This window comes from Chrysemys picta, chromosome 2 (assembly GCF_011386835.1).
Source record: "Chrysemys picta bellii isolate R12L10 chromosome 2, ASM1138683v2, whole genome shotgun sequence".
NCBI lineage: Eukaryota > Metazoa > Chordata > Testudines > Emydidae > Chrysemys > Chrysemys picta.
In genome coordinates this window covers 9,603,854-9,630,246 of record NC_088792.1, presented here as the reverse complement: position 1 = coordinate 9,630,246, position 26,393 = coordinate 9,603,854, and the positions used below count along the sequence as shown (strand labels likewise).

Sequence of the window (26,393 nt, the reverse complement as noted above, 5' to 3'; positions counted from 1 at the left end):
AGTCTCCCATAATCACTCAATTCCCAGTAGCATTTACTTCTTTAAAATAGTAGAGATCTCTATCACATATCCAAATTGGATCCTGGGGGCAATCTGTAGGAGACCCAAAGCACTATCCCAGTAGAGCCTTTGTTATCTTTTTTCCCCATGGAGGTGCTAGATTTTAGCAGGCAAAACAATGTATTTTTCCCCTAGCATCATTCTCAGAAACGGATTAATTGTTTTGGCTGAAATTTCCCCAAAACATGTAGTCCATACCACTGGCCACAGAAACCTGGCGTGGAAAATTTCAGCCCAGACAGTTAAAGTTTGCCAAAGTTATAAAAAACTGAGTCTTATAATGGAAAATGTTGATCAATTTTAATAATAGGTGGTCCTATCAGCCCTGCATTTAATAATGTGTTTTAGTGGCAGTGTGCTTGCAGTGATGTGTTTTTCTCTCTGTAGTGGTTGTTTTTCTTAATTTTTGCTGAGATTAGTCATTGAAAGACCTAGTGAGAAAACATCAAACATTTTAGTTCATGTGAAAAACAGTGGAAGGAAAAAGAAGTCCACTGGTTATTTTCCATTTTTTGACCAGTTCAAGTTAAATTTAATTAAATTATATATCATGTCTCCATAAAATAATAGATGTATCTATTTCATTTGAATCAGTCTAGTAACTTATTTTAAGATTAATTAGATTTACTCTATTATTTACCACCTGGAAGGTATATTTCAATGCAACCTCATAACAAGCAAAGCCATTTTTTCCTAACTTTGATGCCTAATTGGAAGTGCTTAAGTGCATGCATAAGCATCTAACTAAAGTGGTTTGATTTTCAGAAGTGCTGAACACACACAGCTCCCTTTGATACCAATGGGCATTGCTTAACACCTCTGACAATCCAGCCATTTTCAGTTAGTTGCCTATATTATGTGTTTAGGCGTCTAACTTTAGGCATCCACATTTGAAAATTGTGATCCGTGTTTATTAAAAATTATATATATATAATTATATCTCCAGCCCTTGGTAATATAAAAGCCTTTCACATATTAAGAGGTAATATAAAAGCCTTTCACATACTAAGAAATGTGTGTATGTAGCTGAAATAATAGATACAGCTCCCATGAAAAGAAGAGACAGTGTTTATTCATGCTGCATGTACAGTAGTACAGTATAAATATTCTGAGAAGAGCTTGCGCAATTGGTGGCAGATGGAAAAGCTTTTCTTGACAAACCAGCATAAGCGTTTTCTACACATTGTCTCGTCACATTCAGAGAATCCAGAAAGTCTAAAGCACTACAGATTAATTTCTAGTTCAAGCTTAAAAACAAAACAAAAAGCTCTATAAGCAACCTAAGAACTGACTGATACTGAGGAAACTTACATAATCTAAAAAGACTCTTCAGGGACTCATTCCTATGTCAATACCATAGCCAAACAATTCTTCAATCACACGAAAATATCCTTGCCCCAAAAAAATGAAAATAGGCCTTTTTTCATTTTTTTCCTTCGGGGGTAAGTAGCCAAGCATCACTTAAATGTCATATTGATGGATTTCATTACAAGAATTTCAGCAAAAATAATAGAGTGATTATTATTTGACTAAGTTTATTTGACCAAGTTTGGAAATTAACTGTCGGTTTGATCTCTCACTTTAATAGGTAAAGAAGAAAGTAGCCAGTTCTTTCATTTCAAGCTGCATCAACTTTTTTTAAAATTTAACCCTAAAAAACAGTGTCTAACTTTTGCTGACTTTATAAACAATTTTATGTAACAGGCTAAATTGGACTTTTGTTACCTTGGGCAACTTGGAGTACTTCTGCACTACAGTACCCTCATCAAGATTAACACTTGGGTTGAGTTTAGAAAAGCTTGGATGGAACACTTCAAATGGGAGCTGCCAATAAACATTTTATGAAAAACAACAACAACAAAAAGGTAACTTATTTCACAATGATCATTAGATTTTCAATCCTATATGTAACTGAAGAATACTGGGACAATTGCTGTAATTAAAAAGGATTCCTTTTATCTTTTATAGTTCCAATTCCTCTTGTGCCTTAATAGATGCTTTTATTTTTAAATATTTAACACGTGTGATATTATTTCTTGGAGGATTTTAAGAACAGGTTAGACAAACACCTATCAGGGATGGTCTCAGTGCAAGGGACTGGACTAGATGAGTTATTGAGGTCTCTTGCAGTCCTACATTTCTATGATACTTTATCAGTTTTCTTATATCCCAAAGGCAGTTTAGTTTTGTAGCATCAGAACGATGACTGTCAGACAAACTTGGCACTGATCGTACACTGTTATTAGGACAAGTCTTCAAGATCAGTGCTAGTTAAAACATAGGTAGTTGTACTGGCATTAAGGAGGGAGGCACAACAGTGGCCAAAAGATTGCAGCTACCCCCTGCTCCTGTCCAATAGTGACAGGTAATCTTTAAAGAAAAACTGTGGGGTTTTTTTTTAAATGAAGAAAAATGATGATCCCAAACGGCACATGGAGATTTATATAAAAAGCACAAGGAACTGCTTTACTGACCACCTAAAACAACCCTTCTTGTGCACCTTCTTGCTCTTTAAGGTATTAATGATATCATCCATTGCAGGAGAAATGGCAAAAAGTGAACTCCGTCTTGACAGGTAACAAGCCTTCCAGTTCATCTTTTAACTTCACGTTCTGGTAGTTAGAGGATGCTTAATTTAACATCTTGACATTGATCCAGAATGGGCTAAGACCATATTGACTACAGTGGGCATAAGGGCAGACCCCTTCTGTGAAGACAAGCACATCTGCCAAACTAACGTACTACTATCACTGACAAATAAAAGACCTTTGTCTATGCCAACTCCACCTAACCTACAGGCCAATCACACAGAAGCACCAATATTAAATCATTGACAAAGCTAACTTTTAATGAGTAATTCCACAGATTCCTTTTACAGCAAGCCTGAGGAGTTTTAATGAATATGAGCATTCTTCATATACATTTCACTTCACAGTAATGGCTACAGCAAGGCAACGACAAAATGCCCTTTGGACAACGGTTATTTCAAACAAATATTAAACTGGGGTAGTTCATCATCTTGGGCCCCTTCCAGACCCAATCAGGGCCCTACTCATTCATCCCCCTCACTCCTCTTCCACACACCTCGCTTCTGAGTTCACATTGATTGATTGATTTTAAAAAAACACACACAGCTTCTATAAATTAGTTTAGGGTTAGAGGGGGGTGAGGAAGAGGAGGCCGGCGGGGGTGGGGGGGAAGTGCAAAGATGGGAAAAGTAGCCAAAGGGGCCCCAAATTATTGGGTGCAGGTTTGAGCACCCAGGAAGTCAGATGGTTAGAGAAACCCCCGCTAAGAGCCAGCAGCAAGGCCTTATTTGTGGGCCACATGAAGCCGTTGGAGGATGGGGGCAGTAGTGAAGCAGTGAGGAAAGTGAGGGCCTGGCGAAACGCCCTAGTTAAGGGCAAAAGAGTTAGACAGCTGGGAAGAACAGGAGTGTGGGTGGCAAGCAGGCCTCAGATCCATAGGGCACTGCACAGGCTCTACTCAGCACTTTCTTATAGAAGGCAGGATTGTTACTCCCTCCTGCATATCTAGGGCACTGTCCCCCATCCCCCAGAGAGAGCCCTCTATGGGGCTGAGATTCATGTTGGCAGGGAAGGGGTGGAAATTTCACCTTGGGGAGGGGATATGTCCCTTCATTGGCTTTGAAGAGATTATGTGGGAACAGTCATACAGCCTGGAGTTTTGGCTGCCTCCTGATGGTTTTTGGCATTTTTTTTTTTTTTAAAGAATCACAAGGCACATGGTCCTACTATTTTATTTATGTGTTCTTCGAACCTTTATTTAGGCTTGTCTACACATAAAGTTGTACTCTTTTAACTGTTAACCATACTAGTATATTTAAAGTGTCAGCATGGATAAACTTAGGCCTGACCTACACTCAAAAGTTTTACTGGCAAAATTTTCCTTTTGGCAGCACCGTTTTGCATATGTCTACACTCAGGCCTCATCAACACTACCAAGTTAGGTCAGCTCAATTACATCACTCAGGACTGTGAAAAATGTTACGCCCTGGGCAACATAGTTAAGCCAACCGAGGCCCCAGTGTAGATCACCGGAAGAATTCTTCTGTCAAACCTTCCTACCACCTCTCAGAGAGGTGGATTTACTACGGCGATAAAACAACCCCTTTTGTCGCTGAAGCAAGTGCCTACAACTACAGTGGCACAGCTGTAGTTGTACCACTGTAGCATTTCTAGCATATACTCACACTTATGTGTGATTTCTGCCAACCAAAATCTCAACATTTGCCGACAAAGTTAAACCAGTTATACTGGTATAAAGTTGTTCATATCAATATAGTTTATTCCCGTAAAGGATGGGGAAGGCATCTATATACAAGTATAATTGTGTGCAGACTAGGGGTTGTACCGGCGTACCTATTTCAGTAAAATATCACACCCCGACATGAAAGAGTTATACTGGCACAAAACCAGTGCGTAGATCAGGCCTTTATTACCAGTATCCTGGCCATGGCAGGGCAGCTCTGGGTATACCATTGATCATTGTGTTCCCTCTGCTGACCTTGCAGCAGTAGAGTGCATACTGATGTCACAGCATCTGCATACATTGCTCACCCATGTGGTCAAGTATTAAAAGCAAAATTCTTATTTCAAACACTCAGTACAATCCATTCCTCTTCCTTTAGAGAGAGTTAACAGTAATGACAAAAAAAAAGTTCTCATCAATCAGCAATTTAGGACCGGTGCTGAAAGCCTGATGCAAGGAACATTCACAGTAAACATTTTGGCCAGAGTGTAGCAAAAACACATGCTATTGAAAGAAATGGGCAGCACACTCCTGTTAAAAAGCCTTACAATACCACAGAAATAATCCTGACATAAAAACATTTGACACACATTGTGATAAAATTCCTATTCCCACCTCCCGTTTCAGCATTTCAATATATGCAGCACTATATTCAGAATAAGTTTTGATCTATCCAATGGAGGGCAGACTCAGCAGGGCCCAGATCCAGCACCACCCAAATAAACACAGGGCACTCTCACATAGAGTAGGGGCTGGATTCCTTAATGGCCCCACTGGACTCCTTAATATTCCTCACCCATGCCAAGCCTCCTCCCTCTGCTCCAAAGAGACTCTTCAAGCTATATGTAACCAGCGGCGGCTCCAGACACCAGCGCTCCAAGCGCGTGCCTGGGGCAGCAAGCCGCGGGGGGCACCCTGCCGGTTCCTGCAAGGGCGGCAGTCAGGCAGCCTTCAGTGGCTTGCCTGCAGGAGGTCCGCGGATTCGGCAGCAATTCGGCGGCGGGTACGCCAAATCCGTGGGACTGGCGGACCTCCCGCAGGCATGCCGCTGTAGGCAGCCTGCCTGCCGTGCTTGGGGCGGCAAAAAAGCTAGAGCCACCCCTGTATGTAACCATCCACTATGTCGTGGGAGGAAACAAAAACTCTCAGCAAAGCTCCCAGACACACAGCTGGGGAGCAGTATCTCTGTGACAGGCTCCTCTATGGTCCCAGAGCCCCTGGAAGTCCCTCTCTGCATAGCTGTGGGACCTTGGCTTTGGGTGAGCTAACCAGCTAGTGGAAGTCAGTATAGAGATCTCTGTACCTTGCAAATTCCCATGGGACTGATACAACCAGCAATAATCGGCTTGTCTTCACTCTCTTTGAGTGAGGGAAGTACGGTACAGGGCACAGAGGGAGAGCGTGGGCCACAAGAGTGCTGTGGCTGGGTCAAGGATCTTCAGGGATGGAGCCTAGTTGCCCAGCACAGCCCAAGTCTCCTTAATCTCCCTCCCCATACACCTCTCCCTTAAGGGGAAGCAAGCGGCAGGAACTCCACAAGGTGAACTTTACAGACTTTGCTGAATATTTCTCTGCTCTCCTATGCGTTTCTCCACTTTAGCCCTTGTTTTGTCAGTGACTCGCTGATGCATCAGGTTCCTTCTGCCTTTTGGCGCAGCTCCCTTCTGTAATACACCCTGCTCAAGTACTGCAAATAAAAGATAAAAATAAAGACAAAAGGAAAATATGATGGAAGGGAGTATGAGAGTGAATGAATTTCCCAGCTTATCAGACAAAGTTTATTAAGTAAGGCAGATGTGCTGCAGAGGATCCCTCATTTATTTGTCGGTAGTTTTTGGCCACCAGTTAGGTATAGATGCAGTAAGGTTCACACTAGTGTCGCCTGGTAAATTGATATGAAGTGGCTCATTTATGTTGGCTAATCGCAGCAAAGCTATGCCAAGTTCATCTCCACCAGCCCGGTACTTGCCAGCTGACTTTCCCGATTCAGTTAAGATCGCAGCCCCCTCGGGGATGCTTCCCAATAGCAAAGGAGCTGAAAGCTGCACTGGCAACAGGCGTTTGCGGATGACACCCGTGTGGTGGGTCCTAGCTGTTAACTCCTGTCCAATATAACAGCCTTTGGTAAAGCTGATTCCATTCATGTAGGCCAGGTTGGATTCCAGTGGTAAGGCTACTCCTGGGGGGATGTCTTTTACGCCTTCAGCTATTCCTGGGGGGAAAATAGAAGTAACTGGTAAGTTTTGTCCGGCTCTCACAATGTATAGCACTTTTAGCATCTATCTTGTTCTCAGAAAACTGTAATTAAAAAAAAAAAGAGTAGAAATAGTTTGAAGTTATTGGTTTTTCAATATGTTGGTTGGAGACCTACGTTGAAATCACTAGTCATAACTGAGCAGAGCTAGCAAAGGCTGATTTAAAAGATGAACCGAAAAGCTGTATTAGAGCCTGATCTGACATTTTGAGCATTCACGAGCACACGACTGAAATGGAGGGCAGTCAAAACCAGGCAGGACTGGACCCAAATGAACCCATATACATTTAATTCAAAGGGCCATATCCTGCTCACCTTAATCACATAAGTAGACTTTAAGGTCAATGAAGAGCTATTTTTGGTCATAAGCTATGAAATAAACATAGGATGGTCAAATGAAAATACCGCTTCAGCAATCAGCCCAATTATATTTTTTATCTTAAAAGTCAGGGCATACAGAGAAATAAAAAACATCCAATTAGTTAATAACAGCTTTATGGAAACGTTAATATTTTATTCTTTTTGATAATAGAAATAACTTCTGATGAAGGATTATTGAAGGAAATACTCGGCGTGGATCCATTAAAAACTATGCACCTATCTTCATTATGACCATAGACTCATTGTACTATAGGAGCTCTGACTCTAATATATTAAATACTTAAGGTAAAAATATAGCTTAACTGAAGTATTTCCTGTTATTACCCAATAGTAGACTGATTTTCAGTGGGAGTTTCAGGTGCTCAGTATCTATGAAAATTAGGCCGCAAGTCCCCTTCTTTATTTTTTAAACCTAGAACTGTGGTTTAACTAAGATAGGCTCTGATCCTGTCCTGCAATCTGATCTGGAAGGGCAGACCCTACAAAGTTTAAGGCCAAAAGAAGGGAAATAGATCATCTAGTCTGACCTCCTGTATATCACAGGCTATTAAATTTCACACAGTTACCCCTGTATTGCTCCCAATAACTTATGTTTGGCTAATGTGCATCTTCCAGAGAGGCATCCAGTCTTGATATGAAGACAGCAAGAGATGGAGAATCCAGCACTTTCCTTGGTAGTTTGTTCCAGTGGTTAACCACCCTTCCTCACTATTAAGTTTGTGCCTTATCTTCAATTTGAATTTGTCTGGCTTCAGCTTCCAGCCATTAGTTCATATTATGCCTTTCTCCACTAGATTACAGAGCCCATTAGTACGTACCTAGCATTTCCTCCCCATGAAGATAATCCTGTCACCTCTCCATCGTCTTTTCGATAAACTAAACAGATTGAGCTCTAGGGTCTTTTGCTAGAAGACATTTTTCTCCAGCTCTCAAATTATGTTTGTAGCTCTTTTACACCGCCTCCCTAGTTTTTCAAAATCTTTTTAAATATGTGGACAACAGTATTCCCACGTTGGTCTCACCAATGCCAGATACAGAGGCAAAATCACCTCCCCACTCCTACTCACTCACTATTCTCCCTTATACCCAAGGATCACATTAGCCCTTTTGCTAGTGTCACACTGGGAGCTCATATTTTACTTGCTTGTGTACTATAACCCCTAGAGTCACTGCTTTCCAAGATACAGTCCCCCATTTTGGAAGTATGGCCTACATTCCCTGTTTCTCGATGTCTGAGTTTGCATTTGGCTGTTTTAAAATGCATTTTGTTTGAATGTGCCAAGCTTACCAAGTGCTCCAAATCCAGTCAGTATGACTGCCCTGTCCTCATTATTATATATCTTTGTCAATCCTTGTGTCGGCCACAGCGATTTTATATTTACTTCAGATCACTGATAAAGTGTTGAATAACATTGGACCTAGTACGAATCCCACTAGGACTGAACCCATTTAGTGATGATTTCCCAGTGACAAATACTTTGAAATCTGTTCGTTTGCCAGGTCTTAAGCCATTTAATTATTGCTTTGTTGACATTGTATACTGCTCACTTTTCTAAATCAGAATATCATGCATTACTAAGTCAATTACCTTACAAAAATCAACCACACTTGTAATCTCATCAAAGAATGAAATCAGGTTTGTTTGACGAGACCATTTTTCATAAAACCACATTGACTGGCATTAATTATATTCCTATCCTTTCATTCTTTATCAATTGAATCCCATTTCAGATTCTCCATTCATTTCCCTAGGATTTGTCAGGCTAACCAGCCTATAGTTACTCAGATCATCTTGCTTGCCTTTTTTGAATATCAGAGGGGTAGCCGTGTTAGTCTGAATCTGTAAAAAGCAACAGAGGGTCCTGTGGCACCTTTGAGACTAACAGAAGTATTGGGAGCATAAGCTTTCGTAGGTAAGAACCTCACTTCTTCAGATGCAAGTCAGATGCAAGTGAGGTTCTTACCCACGAAAGCTTATGCTCCCAATACTTCTGTTAGTCTCAAAGGTGCCACAGGACCCTCTGTTGCTTTTTTGAATACTGGCACAACATCAGCACTCTCCCAGTCTTCTGAAATTTCTCTGGCATTCGAAGATTAATTAAAAATTAACATCAGTGGGCAGAGAGCTCCTCATCCAACTGTTTTAGGACCCTTTAGTTCAAGTTATCTAGGCCTGTTAATATCTAGTGGATGATGTTTAATATCCTCCTTAGTTACTAATAGAATGGAAAGTACTTCATCAGACATATATGATGCAAGTACATCATTCTGCTTTTTTCCAAATAAGGAGAAAAATATCTATTGAACATTTCTGCCTTTTCTGCATCATTATTAATAAATTTACCATCTCCACCTAGTTATGGGCCTATACCATTTCTTGGATTTCTTTTGTTTCTAATATATTTGATTTTAAGTAAAATCTCCTTATTGTCCTTAGCCCTGCCAGCCATAGATTCTTCCCTGATGACTTTAACTCCCCTTATTATCTGCACTTCATAACAATAAATATAAATTAAAAGTTATCTATTCCTCCTTTTTCCTTTGGTTATATGTTGCTTTTTTATTTATAATTACTGTCTTTGCTCTGCCACTGAACTAGGATAGGCTTTTAGCCAAAATTGTCCTTTTTCTTGATTGTGGAATCGTGGCTTTTTGGCCATCTAATAAACTCTTCTTAAAGAACTCTCAACCTTCATTCACATTTTTCTGTCTAAATTTGCCCTCCCCATCAACTTCACTCGAAATTTTCCTCAGCTTTGAGAAATTAGCCCACTTGAAGCACCAAGAATATATACTACTTTTCTCCCTTTGCCCACATTAAATGCAACTTCCTGTCCAGTGATTCATTTCATCTGATGCCTGGCTGGAGTCCCGTGGAAGTCAATAGGGCTCTGCATGGGCACAATGGTGAACCCACACACGAGACTGCAGTATCTTAGTTACCAACTCAAAGCAAATACATATCGCTTTGATCGTAAATTTCTTTATGAATCCAGTCATACATTTTTACTAAACAGGCCATGTTCGTTTTTTTTTTCCCCACAGCAACAGGCAAACAAACAAGCAAGCACAGTTAATATTCCAAAAATAATCAAAATGACTCAAACCACAAAAATGTCTGACCATATGGAAACCAGTAATCCTTTAGGCATGCCCACATCCATACATGTATTTAAAAAACCCAGCAGCTGGATACTGTATTCAAAATATAGTTATAGTTACTACATCAAATGTAGTCCAAAAGTATTAAACAAGAGCTGTATTTACTACCATGTCAGCAAACACATTCAGACATCCAATACTTAGCATTTAACTTCTTCTAGTGTCTTGCATTAGATCTTGAGTATGGAGTTCTCATAGCAACATACATCTCCCTCATTTTCCTAATTCACTTGCGTATAAAACTTAAATCGGCTTTACCTTGTTTGTACCTGTGCTTATGATAATCGCTAATATTTCCTATATGACTTCCAGGGACAATTTCTAGTGGATTTTCCTCTTTGTTTGTAATTAATCTCCAACCCATGACTTCTACTCTGGGATCAGGAGTTAAAACCAAAGTTTTGTCTGCACATTTCTCAAGGGTACTGGAAACATCTCCAGACTGTTCCTCTGGGATGACTGCCCATAACGAGAGATCAAGGCAGGGGGTTATGTCTACTTTCCTCCGGATCTTGTACAATTTCAAATGCTTTTGAACAGAATCCAGCACTGAATAGTCACACTCCAGCAGGATATTTGGTTCCTCTTCTTGACTTTCATGAAGCCTGAAAAAGTAACACATACAACGTTAAAAGAAACAGAAGTAGTTTCACCAGAGTCTTTTATCTTAATCCTGAGCCAAGTCCAATGATATGCAGAATTTACTAGTGCTACTAGTGCTGATATGGGCAGTACTCAACCTTTTGGACAACTGTGAAATGATTGCACCATACTTTTTTCTATTAAAACAAACAAAACAAATCAAAGAAAGCAAACAAAATTGTAAAATTATAAAGGAATGGAAATCTACACTTAGATTCACCAAGTCCCACCAAACCTATCCAAGTTATTCTATTATTGGAAGGTCAACTCCTGCCATCACGCTCAATGATGCCAGTCGTGAGCACCCAATTGTCCACTGCTCTGACAAATGTGTTTTTACCCATGCCTGACCCCGTTCAATAAGTGGGAAAACACTCCCAGTCCCAGTAAGCCATCATCTTACCCTCCTTCAGAAGCGGATTTACCATGAAACAAACAGTATAGTGGCACGGGGTCCCCAATGACAGGAGGCTCCCAAAATGCAGGACAAATCTCATCTAGCAACCTGCCCCCAAGTTCCGGCCGGTAGCGCAGCAGGGCTCAGGCAGGCAGGCTGACTGCATTCCGTTGCCAGTGGCCTCACGCCGCTCCCGGAAGCGGCTGGCTGCTGGCACGTTTCTGCCCCTGGTGGGAAGAAAGGTGGCTCCACGTGCTGCTCCTGCCCCAGGCAGCGCATGGAGACCCACTGCCCCCCTTCCCCCTACGGGGCGCACAGAGACGTTCCAGCAGCAGCACAGCAGGGCTAAGGTGGCTTCTGCCCATGCTGCCTCCCTCCCTTCATACCATGCCACTCCTGGAAGCAGCCGGCATGTCCCTGCAGCCCCTGGGGGGGGGGGGGATGGGGGGAGGGGGAGGGGAATGTCTCTGCGCATTGATCCAGCCCTGAGCGCCGACTCCGCAGCTCCCATTGCCTGGGAACTGCGGCCAATGGAAGCTGTGGGGACGGCGCCTATGGGCAGCGGTGTGCAGAGATCCCCTGATCCCCCCCCGCCTAGAAGCCGCTGCCAGAGGGGTGTGCTGGTCGCTTTGGCAGCCGCGCTGCCCAAGGTAAGTGCCGCCCCCCTGATCCCTCCCACACCCCAACCCCCTGCCCCAGCCCAGAGCCCGCACCCAACACCCAAACTCGCTCCCAGAGCCCGAGCCCCACACTTCCTCCTGCACCGCAACTCCCTGCCCAAGTCAAGGTACCTCACTTTATTTTCATTTACTACCTATTACTTATAATATAGGAGGAGGATGAAGAAAAAAAGAATGAAAAATGGGGGGCGGGGAGATAAGAGAGAACATTCCTTTTCTTGTCTGGGTCCCCGGGGGGGTGGCCCCAAAAGTGAAGCTGCGCATAGGGCCCCACTAACTCTAAATCCACCACTGCCCTCCTTGAAGTCCCTCCTCAAAACTTACGTCTTCCATAATCATAGAATCATAGAATATCAGGGTTGGAAGGGACCTCAAGAGGTCATCTAGTCCAACCCCCTGCTCAAAGCAGGACCAATTCCCAACTAAATCATCCCAGCCAGGGCTTTGTCAAGCCGGGCCTTAAAAATCTCCAAGGAAGGAGACTCCACCATCTCCCTAGGTAGAACATCATGATGTTGACAAGAGGGTTAAACAGCCTTTTTTCTGTTGAACTAACTGCTCAACGTTATGCGTAGATTAAACTGTAATCTGATAACAACTAGGAAGATGAAGCCTGTGATCGCTACTTCTGAATAGCTAAGAACTGCACACATTCTATTATATTAGTTATCCTGTTTCCCCTACCCCGGCCTGCTTGTTCACATCATCCACTTGTTATGGGCAGCAACTGTGTATTTTTGTACAGTGCCTATCACAATGGGGCCTGACCGCTCTATGCCTTTTATGCACCATCACAATATAAATGTTAAGTAATAGTAACTGAGCTGAGAATATCCAAGGGCCCCATTTGTCACTGCTTACAATTATGTAAAGGAGTGTGCAATGTTGCCATTCTACTTTGGTAGCAGTTTAAACCAAGTTTGCACAGATGTAAATGACTGCATAAGACAGTGGAAAAATCAAAGCCAATATGTTCATCATATATCATCATAGAACATGTTCAGACTTGGTGCTTCAGTACTATAGTGAGGGATGCATTAGAAACGGGCACCTTATTATTACTTATTTACATTGTGATAATGCCTACAGACTCCAGTCAGCAATCAAGAGTCCATTGTGCCAGCCCTATTTACAGATTAAAAAAAGACATTTAACTACGATCAACTGGATGAAACATCTTGGGGGATTATTGTATGTGAAATGGGAAATACACAAAAATTCTTAAATAGTAGTGATAGGAATTACCTCTGAAGAACAGAAGTGAAGGGAGAACAAAACGATACATATTAATTTAAATGGGGAAAGATGAGATCTTTCATCCACCTTTTTTTATGAACAAGAAAAGCTAAACTAATGCATATTGTAGGACTGATATGGCCCTGATCCTGCAAAGACTTACACATGCGCTTGACTTTGCACACTGTAAGTGGTCTCATTGATTACAGCAGGTGTCGGCAACCTTTCAGAAGTGGTGTGCCGAGGCTTCATTTATTCACTCTAATTTAAGGTTTCGCGTGCCAGTAATACATTTATACGTTTTTAGAAGGTCTCTTTCTATAAGTCTATAATATATAACTAAACTATTGTATGTAAAGTAAATAAGGTTTTTAAAATATTTAAGAAGCTTCATTTAAAATTAAATTAAAATGCAGAGCCGCCCGGACCGGTGGCCAGGACCCAGGCAGCATGAGTGCCACTGAAAATCAGCTTGTGTGCCGCCTTCGGCACGCGGGCCATAGGTTGCCTACCCCTGGATTACAGCATCACTAATGCACAAAGTTGACCATGGACAAAGGCAAGATCAGGCCCTGTAACATTAGCTATGCCTAGTTGACATTAAAAGAACACCAGCATTTTTCAACAGGATATTTCCCCAACAGTTATTCATAATAAACCACCATTGTAAACGTGAAACAAAGGCATCTCTCCCTCCATGGCATAGGCCAGCAAGTTTACTACTGTAAGGTTGCTTTCATTTGCAATGGGCTTATGACTTAAGAGACCTTTTTAAAAAATTCACACCAAATAATTTAAGAAGGCCCCAAATGAGCAAGATACTTAAACACACGCTTAATTTAAATTACACCCATTTCCAGGGCTTAAGTGTTTTGCTCAATCAGCTCTTAAATTAACTTTGCACGCACCAAATCTGGCCAAGTGATACAATTAGGTCCACCACATCCATATCTGACTTCACAGCTGGCAAACTCATCTGCTCCCCTATTAGCAACATAGTGGTACTGACTCTAGCAATGGTCTCTCCCAAGTCTTCCCTCCCCCGCGTGCATTGGTCTCACCTGTAGAGGAGGAGATCATAGAGGCACCGGCCCTGCACGTTGAGCGCATGCGTGTACTGAGCGCGTGGAGGGGGCGAGGGAACCCCGCCCTCCGGGGGACGGTCCGCCCCGCCCCACATCAGTCGCGCCACGTCATTAGTGAGCAGGCCCTGCAAGAACGTGTCCGCCTCGGGTCCCTGCACGCGCAGGAGCGCGCGGCTGAGCGGGAAGCACCGAACAGCCGCGGGTGGGGGAGGGGCGCCCCCGCTCAGCCGCCTCATCCCTCCGCCCCCACCTATCCAGAGGGGGGGGCGGCGGGGTAGACCGAGCAGCGCCGCGCCCGCCCTCACCAACATGGCGACGCGAGGGAGACGGAGGCCCGTCAGGGCGGACCGACGGGAGCAACCTCTGTAGGAGTCGCAGCCGCCATCTTGCGTGAGTCAGGTTGGGGGCGAGGCGGAGCGCGGGTGGTAACAAACCACTCCTCCCTCCGGAGGTAGCCACGCCCAGTGCCCCTCCACAGCCCTGCGGGGTGGAGCCATGGGGCCAGAGGGCGGGGCCTCTGCCAGCGAGGGACAGCCTCAGGCAGCCCTTGCCCTCTGGGCCCCCACTGGCAACTGGGGGGTTCACCCCCCCCCAGTCAGTATCGGGCCTTGGTGGCTCCCTGTTGCCCTGACACTGACCCCCGCCTGGTGCAGCAGCAGCACCCTGCCTATGTACCGGGTGCTGCTCGGGCACCTCCCAGAGAGTGGCCGGTGGCACCGGGAGAGGCTGACAAACATCCATCGCATGAGCCAGGGTGAGGGAGACGGCCCCTTCCCAACAGCTGGCGAGGCTTTCCAGCCATAGCCCTCAAAGCGCTTTACAAAGGAGGCCAGTCGTGCCATTTTAGAGGTGGGGAAACTGAGGCACTAGTTGCCCATGGTCACCCAGCAGACTAGTGACAGAACTGGGTTTAGAACCCAGGTCTCCCACGTCCCAGTTTAATGCTCAAACTACTAGGCCGCTAGGACCCATCGTTGTTGTTAAACTTGGCACCTGGCCCATACGTAACCTGAACAAAGCATCTGCTTTGCTTTCTATGAATATGTTTGGTTTTGAAGTCGTCAGGATTCAATTGCAACGCTTGTCCTCAGTAGGTGCAGTTCTGACCTAGATACACTATGTAGCGCCATCTCCTAACTAAAACAGCTGGGGTCATCTGTTTGTGCCATCTTTCTCCTGCTCTCTGGGAATTGATCAGCCATGTGGTACGGCTTGGAAAAGGAGGATGTGTTTTGGACCTAGGGAATTTTTTTTTTTTTTTTTTTTTTTTTTTTGGCAGTTGTTCTTCAACATGTTTCTACATATCTGCTAAGGAACTCAAACACTGCATTGCTGTTAACTCTAGAGAGAGGATATATGATTGGTGGGATCACATAAGATCTACATTATCCTCCAGCCACCAAGGAATTGAAGATCGGGTCCTATTTATATGTCATAGTGCACGTATGGAACTGAGGTACGTTTTCTCTAAAGAAGCAAAGGGAAGTGCCTCAAGTAAAATCAATTTAATATTTGTGCTATGATTCCTGGGGGGTCGGGGCCTCTCCCTGCTTGTCCATTTCCATTGTCCCTCTCTTTCTTCAATGTGTTGCTTAATCTTTTCCAGACTTCTCTGCTGTTCCTTTAATCACTGGAGCAGGTACGTACAAATCTTCCTGTGTACTCAGTGGCTGGTACACTGGAAAATGCCCCCATTCAAACAGTTAAGCTTTTCCAACTGTTTTTTACTGCTCCCTAGGTCTCTGCTGCTGCTTCCCTTCTGCTGGGGCCTCTCCTCACTATTCTTTTAAACTCCTCTTCCTTACATGCTCCCTGAGCCTTGTTTAATTCTCTTTTTGATTCTGCTTCCTGACTTTCTGCTTTTTCCTGCTCTGCCAGTTGCCTTCCTGGATGCCTGACTCTTAATGCTAGTTCTCCAGCATTTCCCAAGCTTTCTGCTGCACTCTAAGCTGTTTGCTACTCCCCCAGGCTTAAATGAAAACTGAGGAGGAACATTATCAAAAGCTTCTTTGCTAACACACTGTGGTATTTGATGGTAATGTACAGAATGTTTAATAAGATTGGAATTTGAGTTATGTTACTTTGCTCTGAAATAAAAAAAGCCCTGATGGAAGCGTCTTGTCAAAATGATTTGTGAATGTGAAGGTGAGAGCTAAAAATCACCATTCCCTGGCTCATTAATACTAGACTAACTCCAGGGGAAATATATGCTAAGAACTATGATAGCCTTGCTTTAAACTCCAATTTATTACAGTGGAATCATCTCCCAGATTTAAAATATGTTATCAAGTCATCTCTAAAAGCTTGTGCTCTGTTCCTCCTCCCCCTGCCCCAGAAGCTTATTCTCTGTTCTGCGTACCAAGGCTCGGAACATGTCTGTTTAACTCAAGACAGCAAAAGTTATCCGACTGAAGTTTTGCAGCAAAACTTATCCCTTGGGATCTCAGCTGTATAATGAGAGGAAGACATTTCAAAACTGGGGGGGGGGGGGAATTAATTAGAACCGACAGAAGCAATTGAGTATAGGCTGCCACTCAGCCCTGAACTACTTATTTATATTACAGTAGTGTCTACAGCCCCAGCTGAAATTGGAGCCCCATTGTGCTAAATATACACATAGTTAAGAGAGAGTCTCTGACCTTGACCTTACAGTTTAAATAGACAAGACAGACACTGGGTGCAAGGGGGGAATGGCAGAGGGAGGGGAAAGTAACTTACCCAAGGTCATACAGCAGAATAGTGATAGAGCCTAGGTTTCCTGACTCCCAGTCCAGTGCCTATCCATGCTGCCTCAGAGCTTTTCTGTCCTCTACAAGGATCTCAGGACTGTAGGGGATGTTTTATACCATGTTTGGTGTCAGCAGCAAGGCACAACAATATGAACAAGAACTAAGGGCATGTCTACGCTTGCCATTTAAAGCAGAAAAAGTCCCTTTTTTGAACAAAAGCCGTGGGAGCGTCTACGCTTGCCAATGACTTTTTTTGCGGTGAAGCTCACCGCAAAAAGAAAACCACCTCCACGAGAGCTGTACAGATCTTACCGGTGATGCTTTTGCGGTGCTGTGCAAGTGAAGACACATCCTTCCTGTTTACAGAGCTTTAGCCCCCGCAGGATATCCCACAGTGCCTAGGCGACCACTCTGGCCAGCAGCTCTGCTGCTCTGACGTCAGGTAAACAGACATCCACCTGTCCCTCTGTAAAGCCCCAGGAACTTTGAAACTCCCCTTCCTGTTTTCTTGGCAAGTGCTCACTTATCATCTGGCCAGGTGACAATACCTGCTCCATGGAGCAGACAATCCCCTGCTTGGAGCAATGCGGAGCTACTGGAGCTGATCAGTGTTTGGGGAGAGGCGGCTGTGCAGGAATGTAGGCTGCCCCTCGATCACCCTCCACCCCCTTCCCACAAGGCCCATTGGCAAAATGGAGAGAGCTGCACTGTGGGAAAGCTGCCCTCAGGGCACTGCTCTCATCAGCGATGGAAGTGCTGCAGATTAAACACTCTCTGATGCCTGTGGAAGCGAGTACACAAACCAGCGCTTTTCTTTCACCGATTCACTATCACCTGTTGAAACTGACGGCGCAAAAACTCTGCAAGTGTAGACATAGCCTAAGTGTCAGCTTCATCCTGAATTTCCCAGCTTTCCTCTGTTTCAATCAACCTCTTGAGTGTGATGTTGGCTGAGTTAATTTACAAACTATCTGGGTCCCAGGGCGAATGCAAAATCAGCTTTTACAGTTACACCACAACAGCCTTCGCTCACATTGTCACCTGGGATCTTGTGGAGCTGCTAGGACAGAAGTCCACAAACTGTGGGGTGTACCCCCCCCCAAGGGGGAATGGAGGAATGTTCCAGGGGGGCTGGGCCTGCCCCCGCAGGGCGGGAGTGCAATGCTGAAAAATGTGGGGACCATGGTGATAGGAGGCATACCATGGCTGCAGCTTCACAATGCTACTGTTCCACTGAAGAAGTGGGCTGTAGCCCACAAAAGCTTATGCTCTAATAAATTTGTTAGTCTCTAAGGTGCCACAAGTACTCCTGTTCTTAAAGCCATAAAAGGGGCTGATCCTGCAGGTGCTAAGTGCCTCTCCTCTCCACTGCTTGACAGGGAGCAGACCTTGAACTTAAATGGTGCATAGCCCTTGTATTGGCCCTCTGCAACAGGGGTGAATTTCCCTCTACAGTAGCTGCCATTGTGTGCCAGCATTAGCAATACAGTTGTTAGTCTCTAAGGTGCCACAAGTACTCCTGTTCTTTTAGCATTAACAGAGCAACATCTCGACCATTACCACAGGCCACAGCTTTCTCTGGCACGCAGCCTTGTCCCGTTGCAACAGATTTGTAGCTACGATGGGTTTGACTCCCTTTTTAAATGACTGGCCTTGAGCTGCAGCCAGATTCCTTCCGTTGCCCACTTTTGAAGAGCATAGCTTTTTTCCTCCCTTTCAATGCAGCGTTATCTGGCTTTTAATTCTCCTTAGTGCACGGGGTGTTCCCAGATGAAAGCAGACACTTGTTAGGCAGCTGCATAAACAGAAAAAACCAATGTTGAGAAGAAAAAAGAAACAACCTGCGGATGTGATTTTTAGGTGACCTTGGACACTCCAACAGACCCATTCTGCTGGGTTATTAATATGAGTTAGCAAGGTTCTAGCCAATGTGGAAATGCTAGCATTGGTAATGAGGGTGAACACTGGCAAGGAAAGGCAGAGAGGCAGGATGATGTGATTGCTGGGTGAGCTGGACATGCATAAGGTTTTTTTTTTTAATGAGACTCCTTGCCTCAGTTTCTCCACTTGTAAAATGATGTTCACTGGGGGCATTTTGAGTCTTAACTGAGGGCAAAGGTCCAGATCCTCAAAGTTATTTAGGCTCCTAACTTCCAGTTGAGGAGCTGAGCCAAAGTGCTTCGGGCTCCATGAATGGAAGGTGCTAACTATGAACAAAGTGTTATAAATGTTGGCAATTGAGAATAGATGGTTCAATATGATCTTGCATGTACCCTCCCCCTTTCTTCCCCTTGGTGTGTAGTGAAATGTGTTATGAGCTGCCTGTCTTTTGAAGGCTGAAGCTAGATCTTTTTTCCCTACCTTGCACAGAGCTGGAAGAGTGGTTTCTAAAGATTTCAGCAGGCCGTAGGATGGGGAGGTACCCCCTTCTTCCTACAGTTGGAGTTCTATAGTGATGATGACTTCTTCGCTGCTGCCCACAAGGTGCTTCATCTCCTCCATTGCTCCACAGCCCTCAAAACCATCAAACAGGGCCTAATCCTGCAGGGTGCTGACTCCCTCCACCTATCACTGTTCTAGAGAATGGCAGGAGCAAATCCTGAGGAACTGCAGTGACACCTGACTCTCCAGAAGCCAGTGCAAAGGGGGAATGGCATATATTTGGAATCACAATCAGTCTTAAATGCAAGGGGTTTAATAAAGAACACAGTGCTAACTATAGACCAGGGGTCAGCAACCTTTCAGAAGTGGTGTGCTGAGTCTTCATTTATTCACTCTAATTTAAGGTTTCCCGTGCCACTACTACATTTTAACGTTTTTAGGTCTCTTTCTATAAGTCTATAATATATAACAAAACTATTGTTGTATGCAAAGTAGATAACATTTTTTTAAAAATGTTTAAGAAGTTTCATTTAAAATTAAATTAAAATGCAGAGCCCCCCTAGGGCTACCATATGTCTGGATTTCCCCGGACATGTCCGGCTTTTCGGTCTATAAATAGCCGTCCGGGGGGGATTTTTAAAAATCTAAAAATGTCCGGGATTTCCCCCCGGTCGGCTATTTATAGATAGAAAAGCAGAGGCCAAGCGCCGCTGGGCAGCCAAAGCCCCTTCCCGGCTCCCCCCATCCCCTGCAGCCTTACCATGCTGTTGGGCCCCGCAGCTGTCTTCCCCCTCCTCCCCTTCCCCGAACGCTCCGCCCCCTGCTTCTCCCCCTCCCCTGCTTCCCGCCAATCAGAGCTTCGCGGGAAGTCTGAAAAGAAGCAGGGGCAAACGGGAGGCAGCAGCAGGTAAGCTGGGGCGGGGGGTGAGGGGGCGCAAGGAGGAGAGCTCTGGGGAGGCGCGGCCCTGGCCGAGCGGCACCCAGCTGCCCCAGCGGCTCCGGCCCAGCTCGGGCCCCAACACTCCCAGCCCGGACCCAGCCCGGTTCGGGGCCCGGCTTGGGCCCCTGCCTGGACCCGGCCCGGCTTGGACCCCAGCACCTCTGGCCCCAGCACCCCCGGCCCGGCTCGGGCCCCAGCAGCGCCGGCCGGAGCGCAGCCAAATTCCTGGGCTCTTTAAAGCTGGCCCTGGTCAGGGGACAGGGAGGGGGGGTTGGATGGGTCGGGAGTTTGGGGGGGGGGCTGTCAGGGGGGCAAGGGTGTGGAGAGGGGTTGGGACAGTCAGGGACAGGGAGCGGGGGGGGTTAGATGGGTCTGGGGTTCTGGGGGGGCTGTCAGGGGGCAGGGGTGTGGAGAAGGGTCGAGGCAGGCAGGTAGCAGAGGGGGTTGGATGGGTCAGAAGTTCTGGGGGTCCTGTCGGGGGCAGGGAGCAGTTGGATAGGGCATGGGAGTCCCCGGGGGTCTGTCTGGGGGCAGGGGTGTGAATATGGGGTGGGAGTGTGGATAAGGGTCGGGGCAGTCAGGGGACAGGTAGGGTCGTAGGGCATTCTCAGGAGGGGGCAGTCAGGGGACAAGAAGCAGCGGGGCTTAGATAAGTGGTGGGGTCCTAGGGGGCAGTTAGTGGCAGGGGTCCCAGGAGGGGTCAGTCAGGGGACAAGGAGCGGGGGGTTGGGGGTTCTGAGGGGGGCAATCGGGGTGGGAAGTAGGAGGGAGTGGATGGGGGTGGGGCAGGGGCGGGGCTAGAGCAGGGCTCCTCCCCCCCCGTGTCCTCTTTTTTGCTTGTAGAAATATGGTAACCCTAAGCCCCCCGGACCGGTGGCCAGGACCCGGGCAGTGTGAGTGCCACTGAAAATCCGCTCCCGTGCCATAAGTTGCCTACCCCTGCTATAGACAAACAGCCTTCCCATAGCTTGAGTTCCAGCATTGTCCTTGTTTAGCAAACACCACACCCTGTCTGGAACATGATACAGGATTACACAGAGACATCTAGTGGCTGAACAACACTGCATGTAAACATTGGCATGGAGGGGGAAGTTCCTTTTGCAGGGCCTATATCTGTGTACCTACATGAAGCCTAAAGGTTAGCGAAGGTCTACCTTTGGGTTATTGCATGATCCTAACCTTCACCCAAGCGGTATCAAAAATCATGGTACGTAAAAGGCTTTTTTAATGGGAACAGTGAATGACAGAAACATTCTATTCAGTCAGAGAAAGCAAATGTCCAACATCAAGTGGGCTAATTTCTGAGCCTTTATTTGACTTTCTGGTTTTTGTGGCTTTGATTCATATTTTCCCGGCTTTCCCATGTTTGCATTGCGGTCAGTGAAAGCAGCATTAGCAATGTTTCTGCTGTTTCTGCATTACCTTTCAAAAAGGGAAATTAAATTTACCTGCAAGATCCAAACTAACTGTAGTGTTTTGTTTCTTTTTATCCAGCAACAATTAAATATTTTTCACAGCATATCAGCACAAATAACTACAGCTCCAATTGAATGAGGATTTTGTTAAAATAACTTCTTTACAAACAATAGGACTGGGAGCCGCATTCTGATCTCAGTTATGGCGTAGTAAATCAAGAGTAACTTCACTGAAGGCAACTGGCTTACTCTGGCTTGACACCAGTCTACCTGAGATCAGAATATGGCCCTAAAGGCTCAATCCTGTTAGGTACTGAGTGCCCTCAACTCTGACTGAGATCACTGGGGGCTAAGAGCACCCGCTCCCTTGCAAAATTGTCCACTAAAAGTGAGTCGGTTAAAGCAAAAACTGATCTGCTACCTTGAGACACAGGTGCCAAAAAAACTTTATTGCTGGGGTAACGCCAGAGATTTCAGTGGGATGAATTTGCCAGAAGTTGAATTAGTATAGCTGAGAATCTACCTTTCAATATCCTCTCTCGTGTCCATGCACATAAACACTAATTTAACCCTGCATTGCTCCAGTAGATTTTAATGGAGTTGCAGTGGTGAGTCAAGCCCACAGATCTTTCCCAGCCATTGCTCTTTTCCATCACCTCTCCAGGACACTAGAGAGGTAATTGGGGGGAATTATGACAAGCAATGGGCGAGGATTTTCAGCCAAGTGAGCTGATGGCATTTGAGTTACTCAAATGCAAAAACTACTTGCTGCACTGACCCTTGTCATCTGTTACCACTCTGACCGTTCTTCCTTCTTGGCTAGGAATGACAGAGGAGCGCTGGGGCAGTTTCCTGTCAGTGCTTGCCATCAGCTCTCATTTTTCATCCTGCAGCACGTGCCTCAGACTTTCAGTTCTTGGTGACTTAAAAAAATGTTTAATCAACCTTTTTTTTTCCCTCTAGGATCTCAGCCAGTTCTGAGGCCAGAGAGAATCATATTTTGCTAGGGAGCTGTGCTGCTGAACACTGATGTGTCTTGGGCCAGATACTGCCACCCTTACTCATGCTAAGTAATACCTGACTCTGTAAGTACAACAGCTAATGATAATATACTACACTAGGCCAGGTTTTGCCATCAGTGTAGCGTTTGGGCCTGATCCTTTATGCTTCAAGCAATAAGCATGGCATTATATAGCCTTAAAGGGTGGTCGCTTTCTTCCTTGTATAAAACAAACCCATTGAAACAATTTCCAATCCTTTCTCTTTTGCTGTCTCTGAATTCACTGGTTCAACACAACATGTACAGAACACGCGTCTGATTGACAAAAATGCCTGACTGTCCTATGTAGCTACAGTGTCAACCAAGTTAACAGTGTTGTTTGTTTAAAAGACCACTGTCCTTGTACTGTGCTTAGTGTGGGGGAAAATGAAATGTACCATTTGTTGGAATCATACTGGCTAAGCCATGTCACTTTATACGCATCTCTTTAATAAAAGACAATTGGCCAAATCCATCTCTCGTGTAATTCACTGAAGTCAAGGCAAACGCATTGGGGTGAATTTGAACAGTTAGTTACCATTAAAAAAATAAAAAATGGTGGAAATACTCCACTTTTTAGAACTCCAAACCAAAACCAATACTATAAATGCTGCAGGCTGCCAGTCCTACGAGGGTTTATATTGCTTTGATGGCAGCCAACCTTTCCCAGTTCTCTATTTGGGTTATAATGGCTTCCGGGCTCGTAATGCCAGTACAACCGCCTGTAGCTTCAACCACCAAGGGTCCAGCCTCCAGGTTTGGTCCTACTAAACGGGCAGCTTAGTACTGGGCTCTTGACAAACCACCCTCCAGGTTTTCTACAGACAGTAGGGTAGTCTCCAGATGTGTTTGTTCTGTTAGTAAATCCGTCTCAGGATCGGCCACCTCAAACATGCCGCTGCTAGTTTAGACAGGAGAAGAAGGGGGCTACAGGAGTGTGGAAGAGGCCCACCATCTGTGTTTTAGGCAAATTCTGCTTAGTTACACTGGTGTAAATCAAGGATAACTCTGCCTTAACAGAGCTCCCTACTTCTTAATTAGCTGGAGGACAGTCCTGTGGCTGAATGACGGGAAGCTGCAGGAGCATAAGCAGCCTGAAAAGCATCGGCTCTGTAGCCGGGGAATAGCACTTGTATGAGAACGTTTCCCTGTCTGTGCTCAGGCTGGCAGAAATGCTCTAGAGCGCAGGAGTGCTGGGGATCAGAGTCAGGTCACCTGTTGACTCTCTCCCAGGCACGACACTTTGGCTGCATTGCTATCAACAGTCGTGGTTTCCTCTTTAGCCCTCGTCTGAACCATGACATGGGCAAAATGCAACAAGCACCTACATGTCTTCCCAGAAAGTTACAATAATGATTTCTGAAAGAGCACACAAGTGGGCCATTAGCTGCAAACAGCTCCTAAAGTGACCATAGCCAAGGGAAGGAGCAATGGGAACTATTCCCATTGCGGGGGAGAGTTTTGTACCTAGAAAAGATTTGTAAATGGAAGTAATTTAAGGACCAGATTCTTGGTGTAAAACAACATTGATCCATTGACTTCAGTAGATCAATGCTGCTTTACCCCAGCAGAAGATCTGGTCATGAGCAAATATCTTCATTGTAGTTTTAGCCTGCCATAATCCTGGGAAGAAGAGATTTAGTGTTACTCATTAGTTCCCCTCCACTGTGATGTCATTTCTGTGAAGAGCAATGCAGTGGAATTGTTTCACCCCTGGCAACTTGCCCCGGCCCAGGTGTGAGACAAAGATCCCAATGGAGCATCACCAAAAAAGACAGTGCAGGATTATAACCCTTAATGTGGCATACAGGACACTCACTAAAGGATTAATTTGTAAAGGCTATAGCCAGCGATAGCATCAAGGTCTATGCAGCCACTGAAGGTTGGTTCTGATAATGTATCACTTGTAACTTGATGCCCTGCTGGTGACCTTAGTTGACCAGTGGACTTTTTCTCTCTTAGGTTTTCCTGTCCCACCCATCACTGTTGTAAATCAGCATTGAGTGAGTAAATGCTGTTGTGCACTCTGAACTTCATAAAATATTCTTTTCTGGTTCTAGGATGGGCTTATTTTGTTGTTTGGGTTGGAAGAGTGGAAAAGTAACACTACAGCTGGTCAAAAAATGGAGAAAATAGTGGATTTTTCCACCGTGTTTTTCATCAAAATTTTCCAATCAGCTATAGAACTGGTCAAAGTTTTGTGAGGAATCATTGGAGGTTTCCAGGGTACAGTTTGTGGGTGATCATCCTTTTAACGGGAAGGGCAAAGGTAGTAAATCTTTAACAAAGACAATATTCCTCCCAAGTGTTTTCCATGGATTTGAGTTAGAGGGTCACAAATAACCATGAGTTTTAAGCAGCCTGAATAAATATAATTTTTCCTGTAATGTAGCTAGATTCTGCTCACTCAATACCTCTGAAGTCCTATCTCCTCCTAGTTGTCCAGCTGAGGAAAAACTGGACAGACAAGATCTGAATTTCTAATATAAAACGTAAGCAGAAACATTTATGTGAAGGAAGGGAGGAAGTTGTTAACTTAAGCTTTTCTCCCCCTTTACTGGTCACCTTTATGCTAAATCAACATTTGGCTTAATCTACTCCACTATTCTTTTTCTATAACCTGCAAAAAATTGTAGTTCTGGCTACACAGAAGATCCAGTGGCTTAAATTTTAAGATGTCCCAAGTTGGGTCCCCAAAATCACAAGTCACTTTTGAAAATGTAGGCAGTTTTCCATGTTACTTCAGCTCAATGCCTAAAGGAGTAGTAGGCAATGCCTCTCAGCACAGAGAGAGAGCAGAATACAGATAACCAGCAGGTCACAGTAAGGCAAAAGTACTTTGCAAGTAATGCACATTGGAAAAAAATAATCCCAACTATGCATACAAAATGATGGGGTCTAAATTACCTGTTACCACTCAAAAAGTGATCTTGGAGTCATCGTGAACAGTTCTCTGAAAACATCTGATCAATGTGCAGTGGGGCAGTCAAAAAAGTTAACGTTAGGAACCATTAGGAGGAAAGGGCTAGATAATAAAACAAAATATATCATAATGCCTCTGTATAAATCCACAGTAAGGCCATACCTTCAATAGTGCATGCAGTTCTAGTTGCCCCGTCTCAAGATATATTGGAAAAGGTACAGAAAAGGGCAACAAAAATGACTTGGGTATGGTACAGCTGCCGTATGTGGAGAGCTTTAAAAGACTTGGATTGTTCAGTTTAGAAAAGAGATGATGAAGGGGGATATGATAAAAGTTTATAAAATCATGAATAGTGTGGAGAAAGTAAATAGGGAAGTGTTATTTACCCCTTCACTTAACACACAAAGTAGGAGTCAAATGATAAAATTAACAGGCAGCAGATTAAAAAAAAAAGTACTTCACACAACACAGTCAACCTGTGGAAACTCATTGCATTGAGATGATGCGAAGGCTAAAAGTATAACTAGGTTCAAAAAAGAATTAGACATGGTAAGTTTATGGAGGATAGGTCCATCAATGGCTATTAGCTGAGAGTCAGGGGCGCAACCTCCAAATGCCAGAATCTGAGGTTCACAGGGGATGGATCACTCGCAATTGCCCTGTTCTGTTCATTCCCTTTGAAATACTTGGAACTGGCCACTGTCAGAAGACAGGATACTGGGTTGGATGGACCATTGGTGGTGGTGGTTTTTTTTTTTTTTTTTTTTTTAAATTTCCTGTCTCCTAGAACTGGAAG

The 26,393-nt window shown here is 44.7% G+C and overlaps 1 protein-coding gene and 1 long non-coding RNA gene across 3 annotated transcripts; one reads left to right on the top strand and one right to left on the bottom strand.

Annotated features, from left to right (window-relative positions):
- Nucleotides 1–1,110: 1,110 nt before the first annotated feature.
- On the bottom strand, nt 1,111–14,480 carry IBA57 (iron-sulfur cluster assembly factor IBA57). The gene is made up of 3 exons (XM_005286297.5): nt 14,146–14,480; nt 10,388–10,734; nt 1,111–6,544 (listed from the first exon to the last, which is right to left on the bottom strand). The coding sequence occupies exons 1-3, from the start codon at nt 14,478–14,480 to the stop codon at nt 6,150–6,152; spliced, it is 1,077 nt and encodes a 358-aa protein (XP_005286354.2). The 3' UTR covers nt 1,111–6,149.
- Nucleotides 14,420–23,145, top strand: LOC135981248 (uncharacterized). Of its 2 annotated transcripts, XR_010598189.1 has the most exons (4): nt 14,420–14,559; nt 15,449–15,625; nt 15,776–15,808; nt 19,269–23,145. It is a non-coding gene; the product is annotated as an uncharacterized LOC135981248 (long non-coding RNA). The 2 variants fall into 2 exon arrangements; XR_010598188.1 differs by lacking the exon at nt 15,776–15,808.
- The last annotated feature ends 3,248 nt before the right edge of the window (nt 23,146–26,393 follow it).

Excerpts from the sequence above, each read along its gene's own strand:
- IBA57 (XM_005286297.5), bottom strand. The coding sequence starts at position 14,480 with ATGTTGGTGAGGGCGGGCGCGGCGCTGCTCGGTCTACCCCGCCGCCCC. Across the intron at positions 10,735-14,145 it reads TATGATCTCCTCCTCTACAG|GCTTCATGAAAGTCAAGAAG; the intron begins GTGAGACCAATG and ends TTACTTTTTCAG. Across the intron at positions 6,545-10,387 it reads TAAGCACAGGTACAAACAAG|GAATAGCTGAAGGCGTAAAA; the intron begins GTAAAGCCGATT and ends TTTTCCCCCCAG.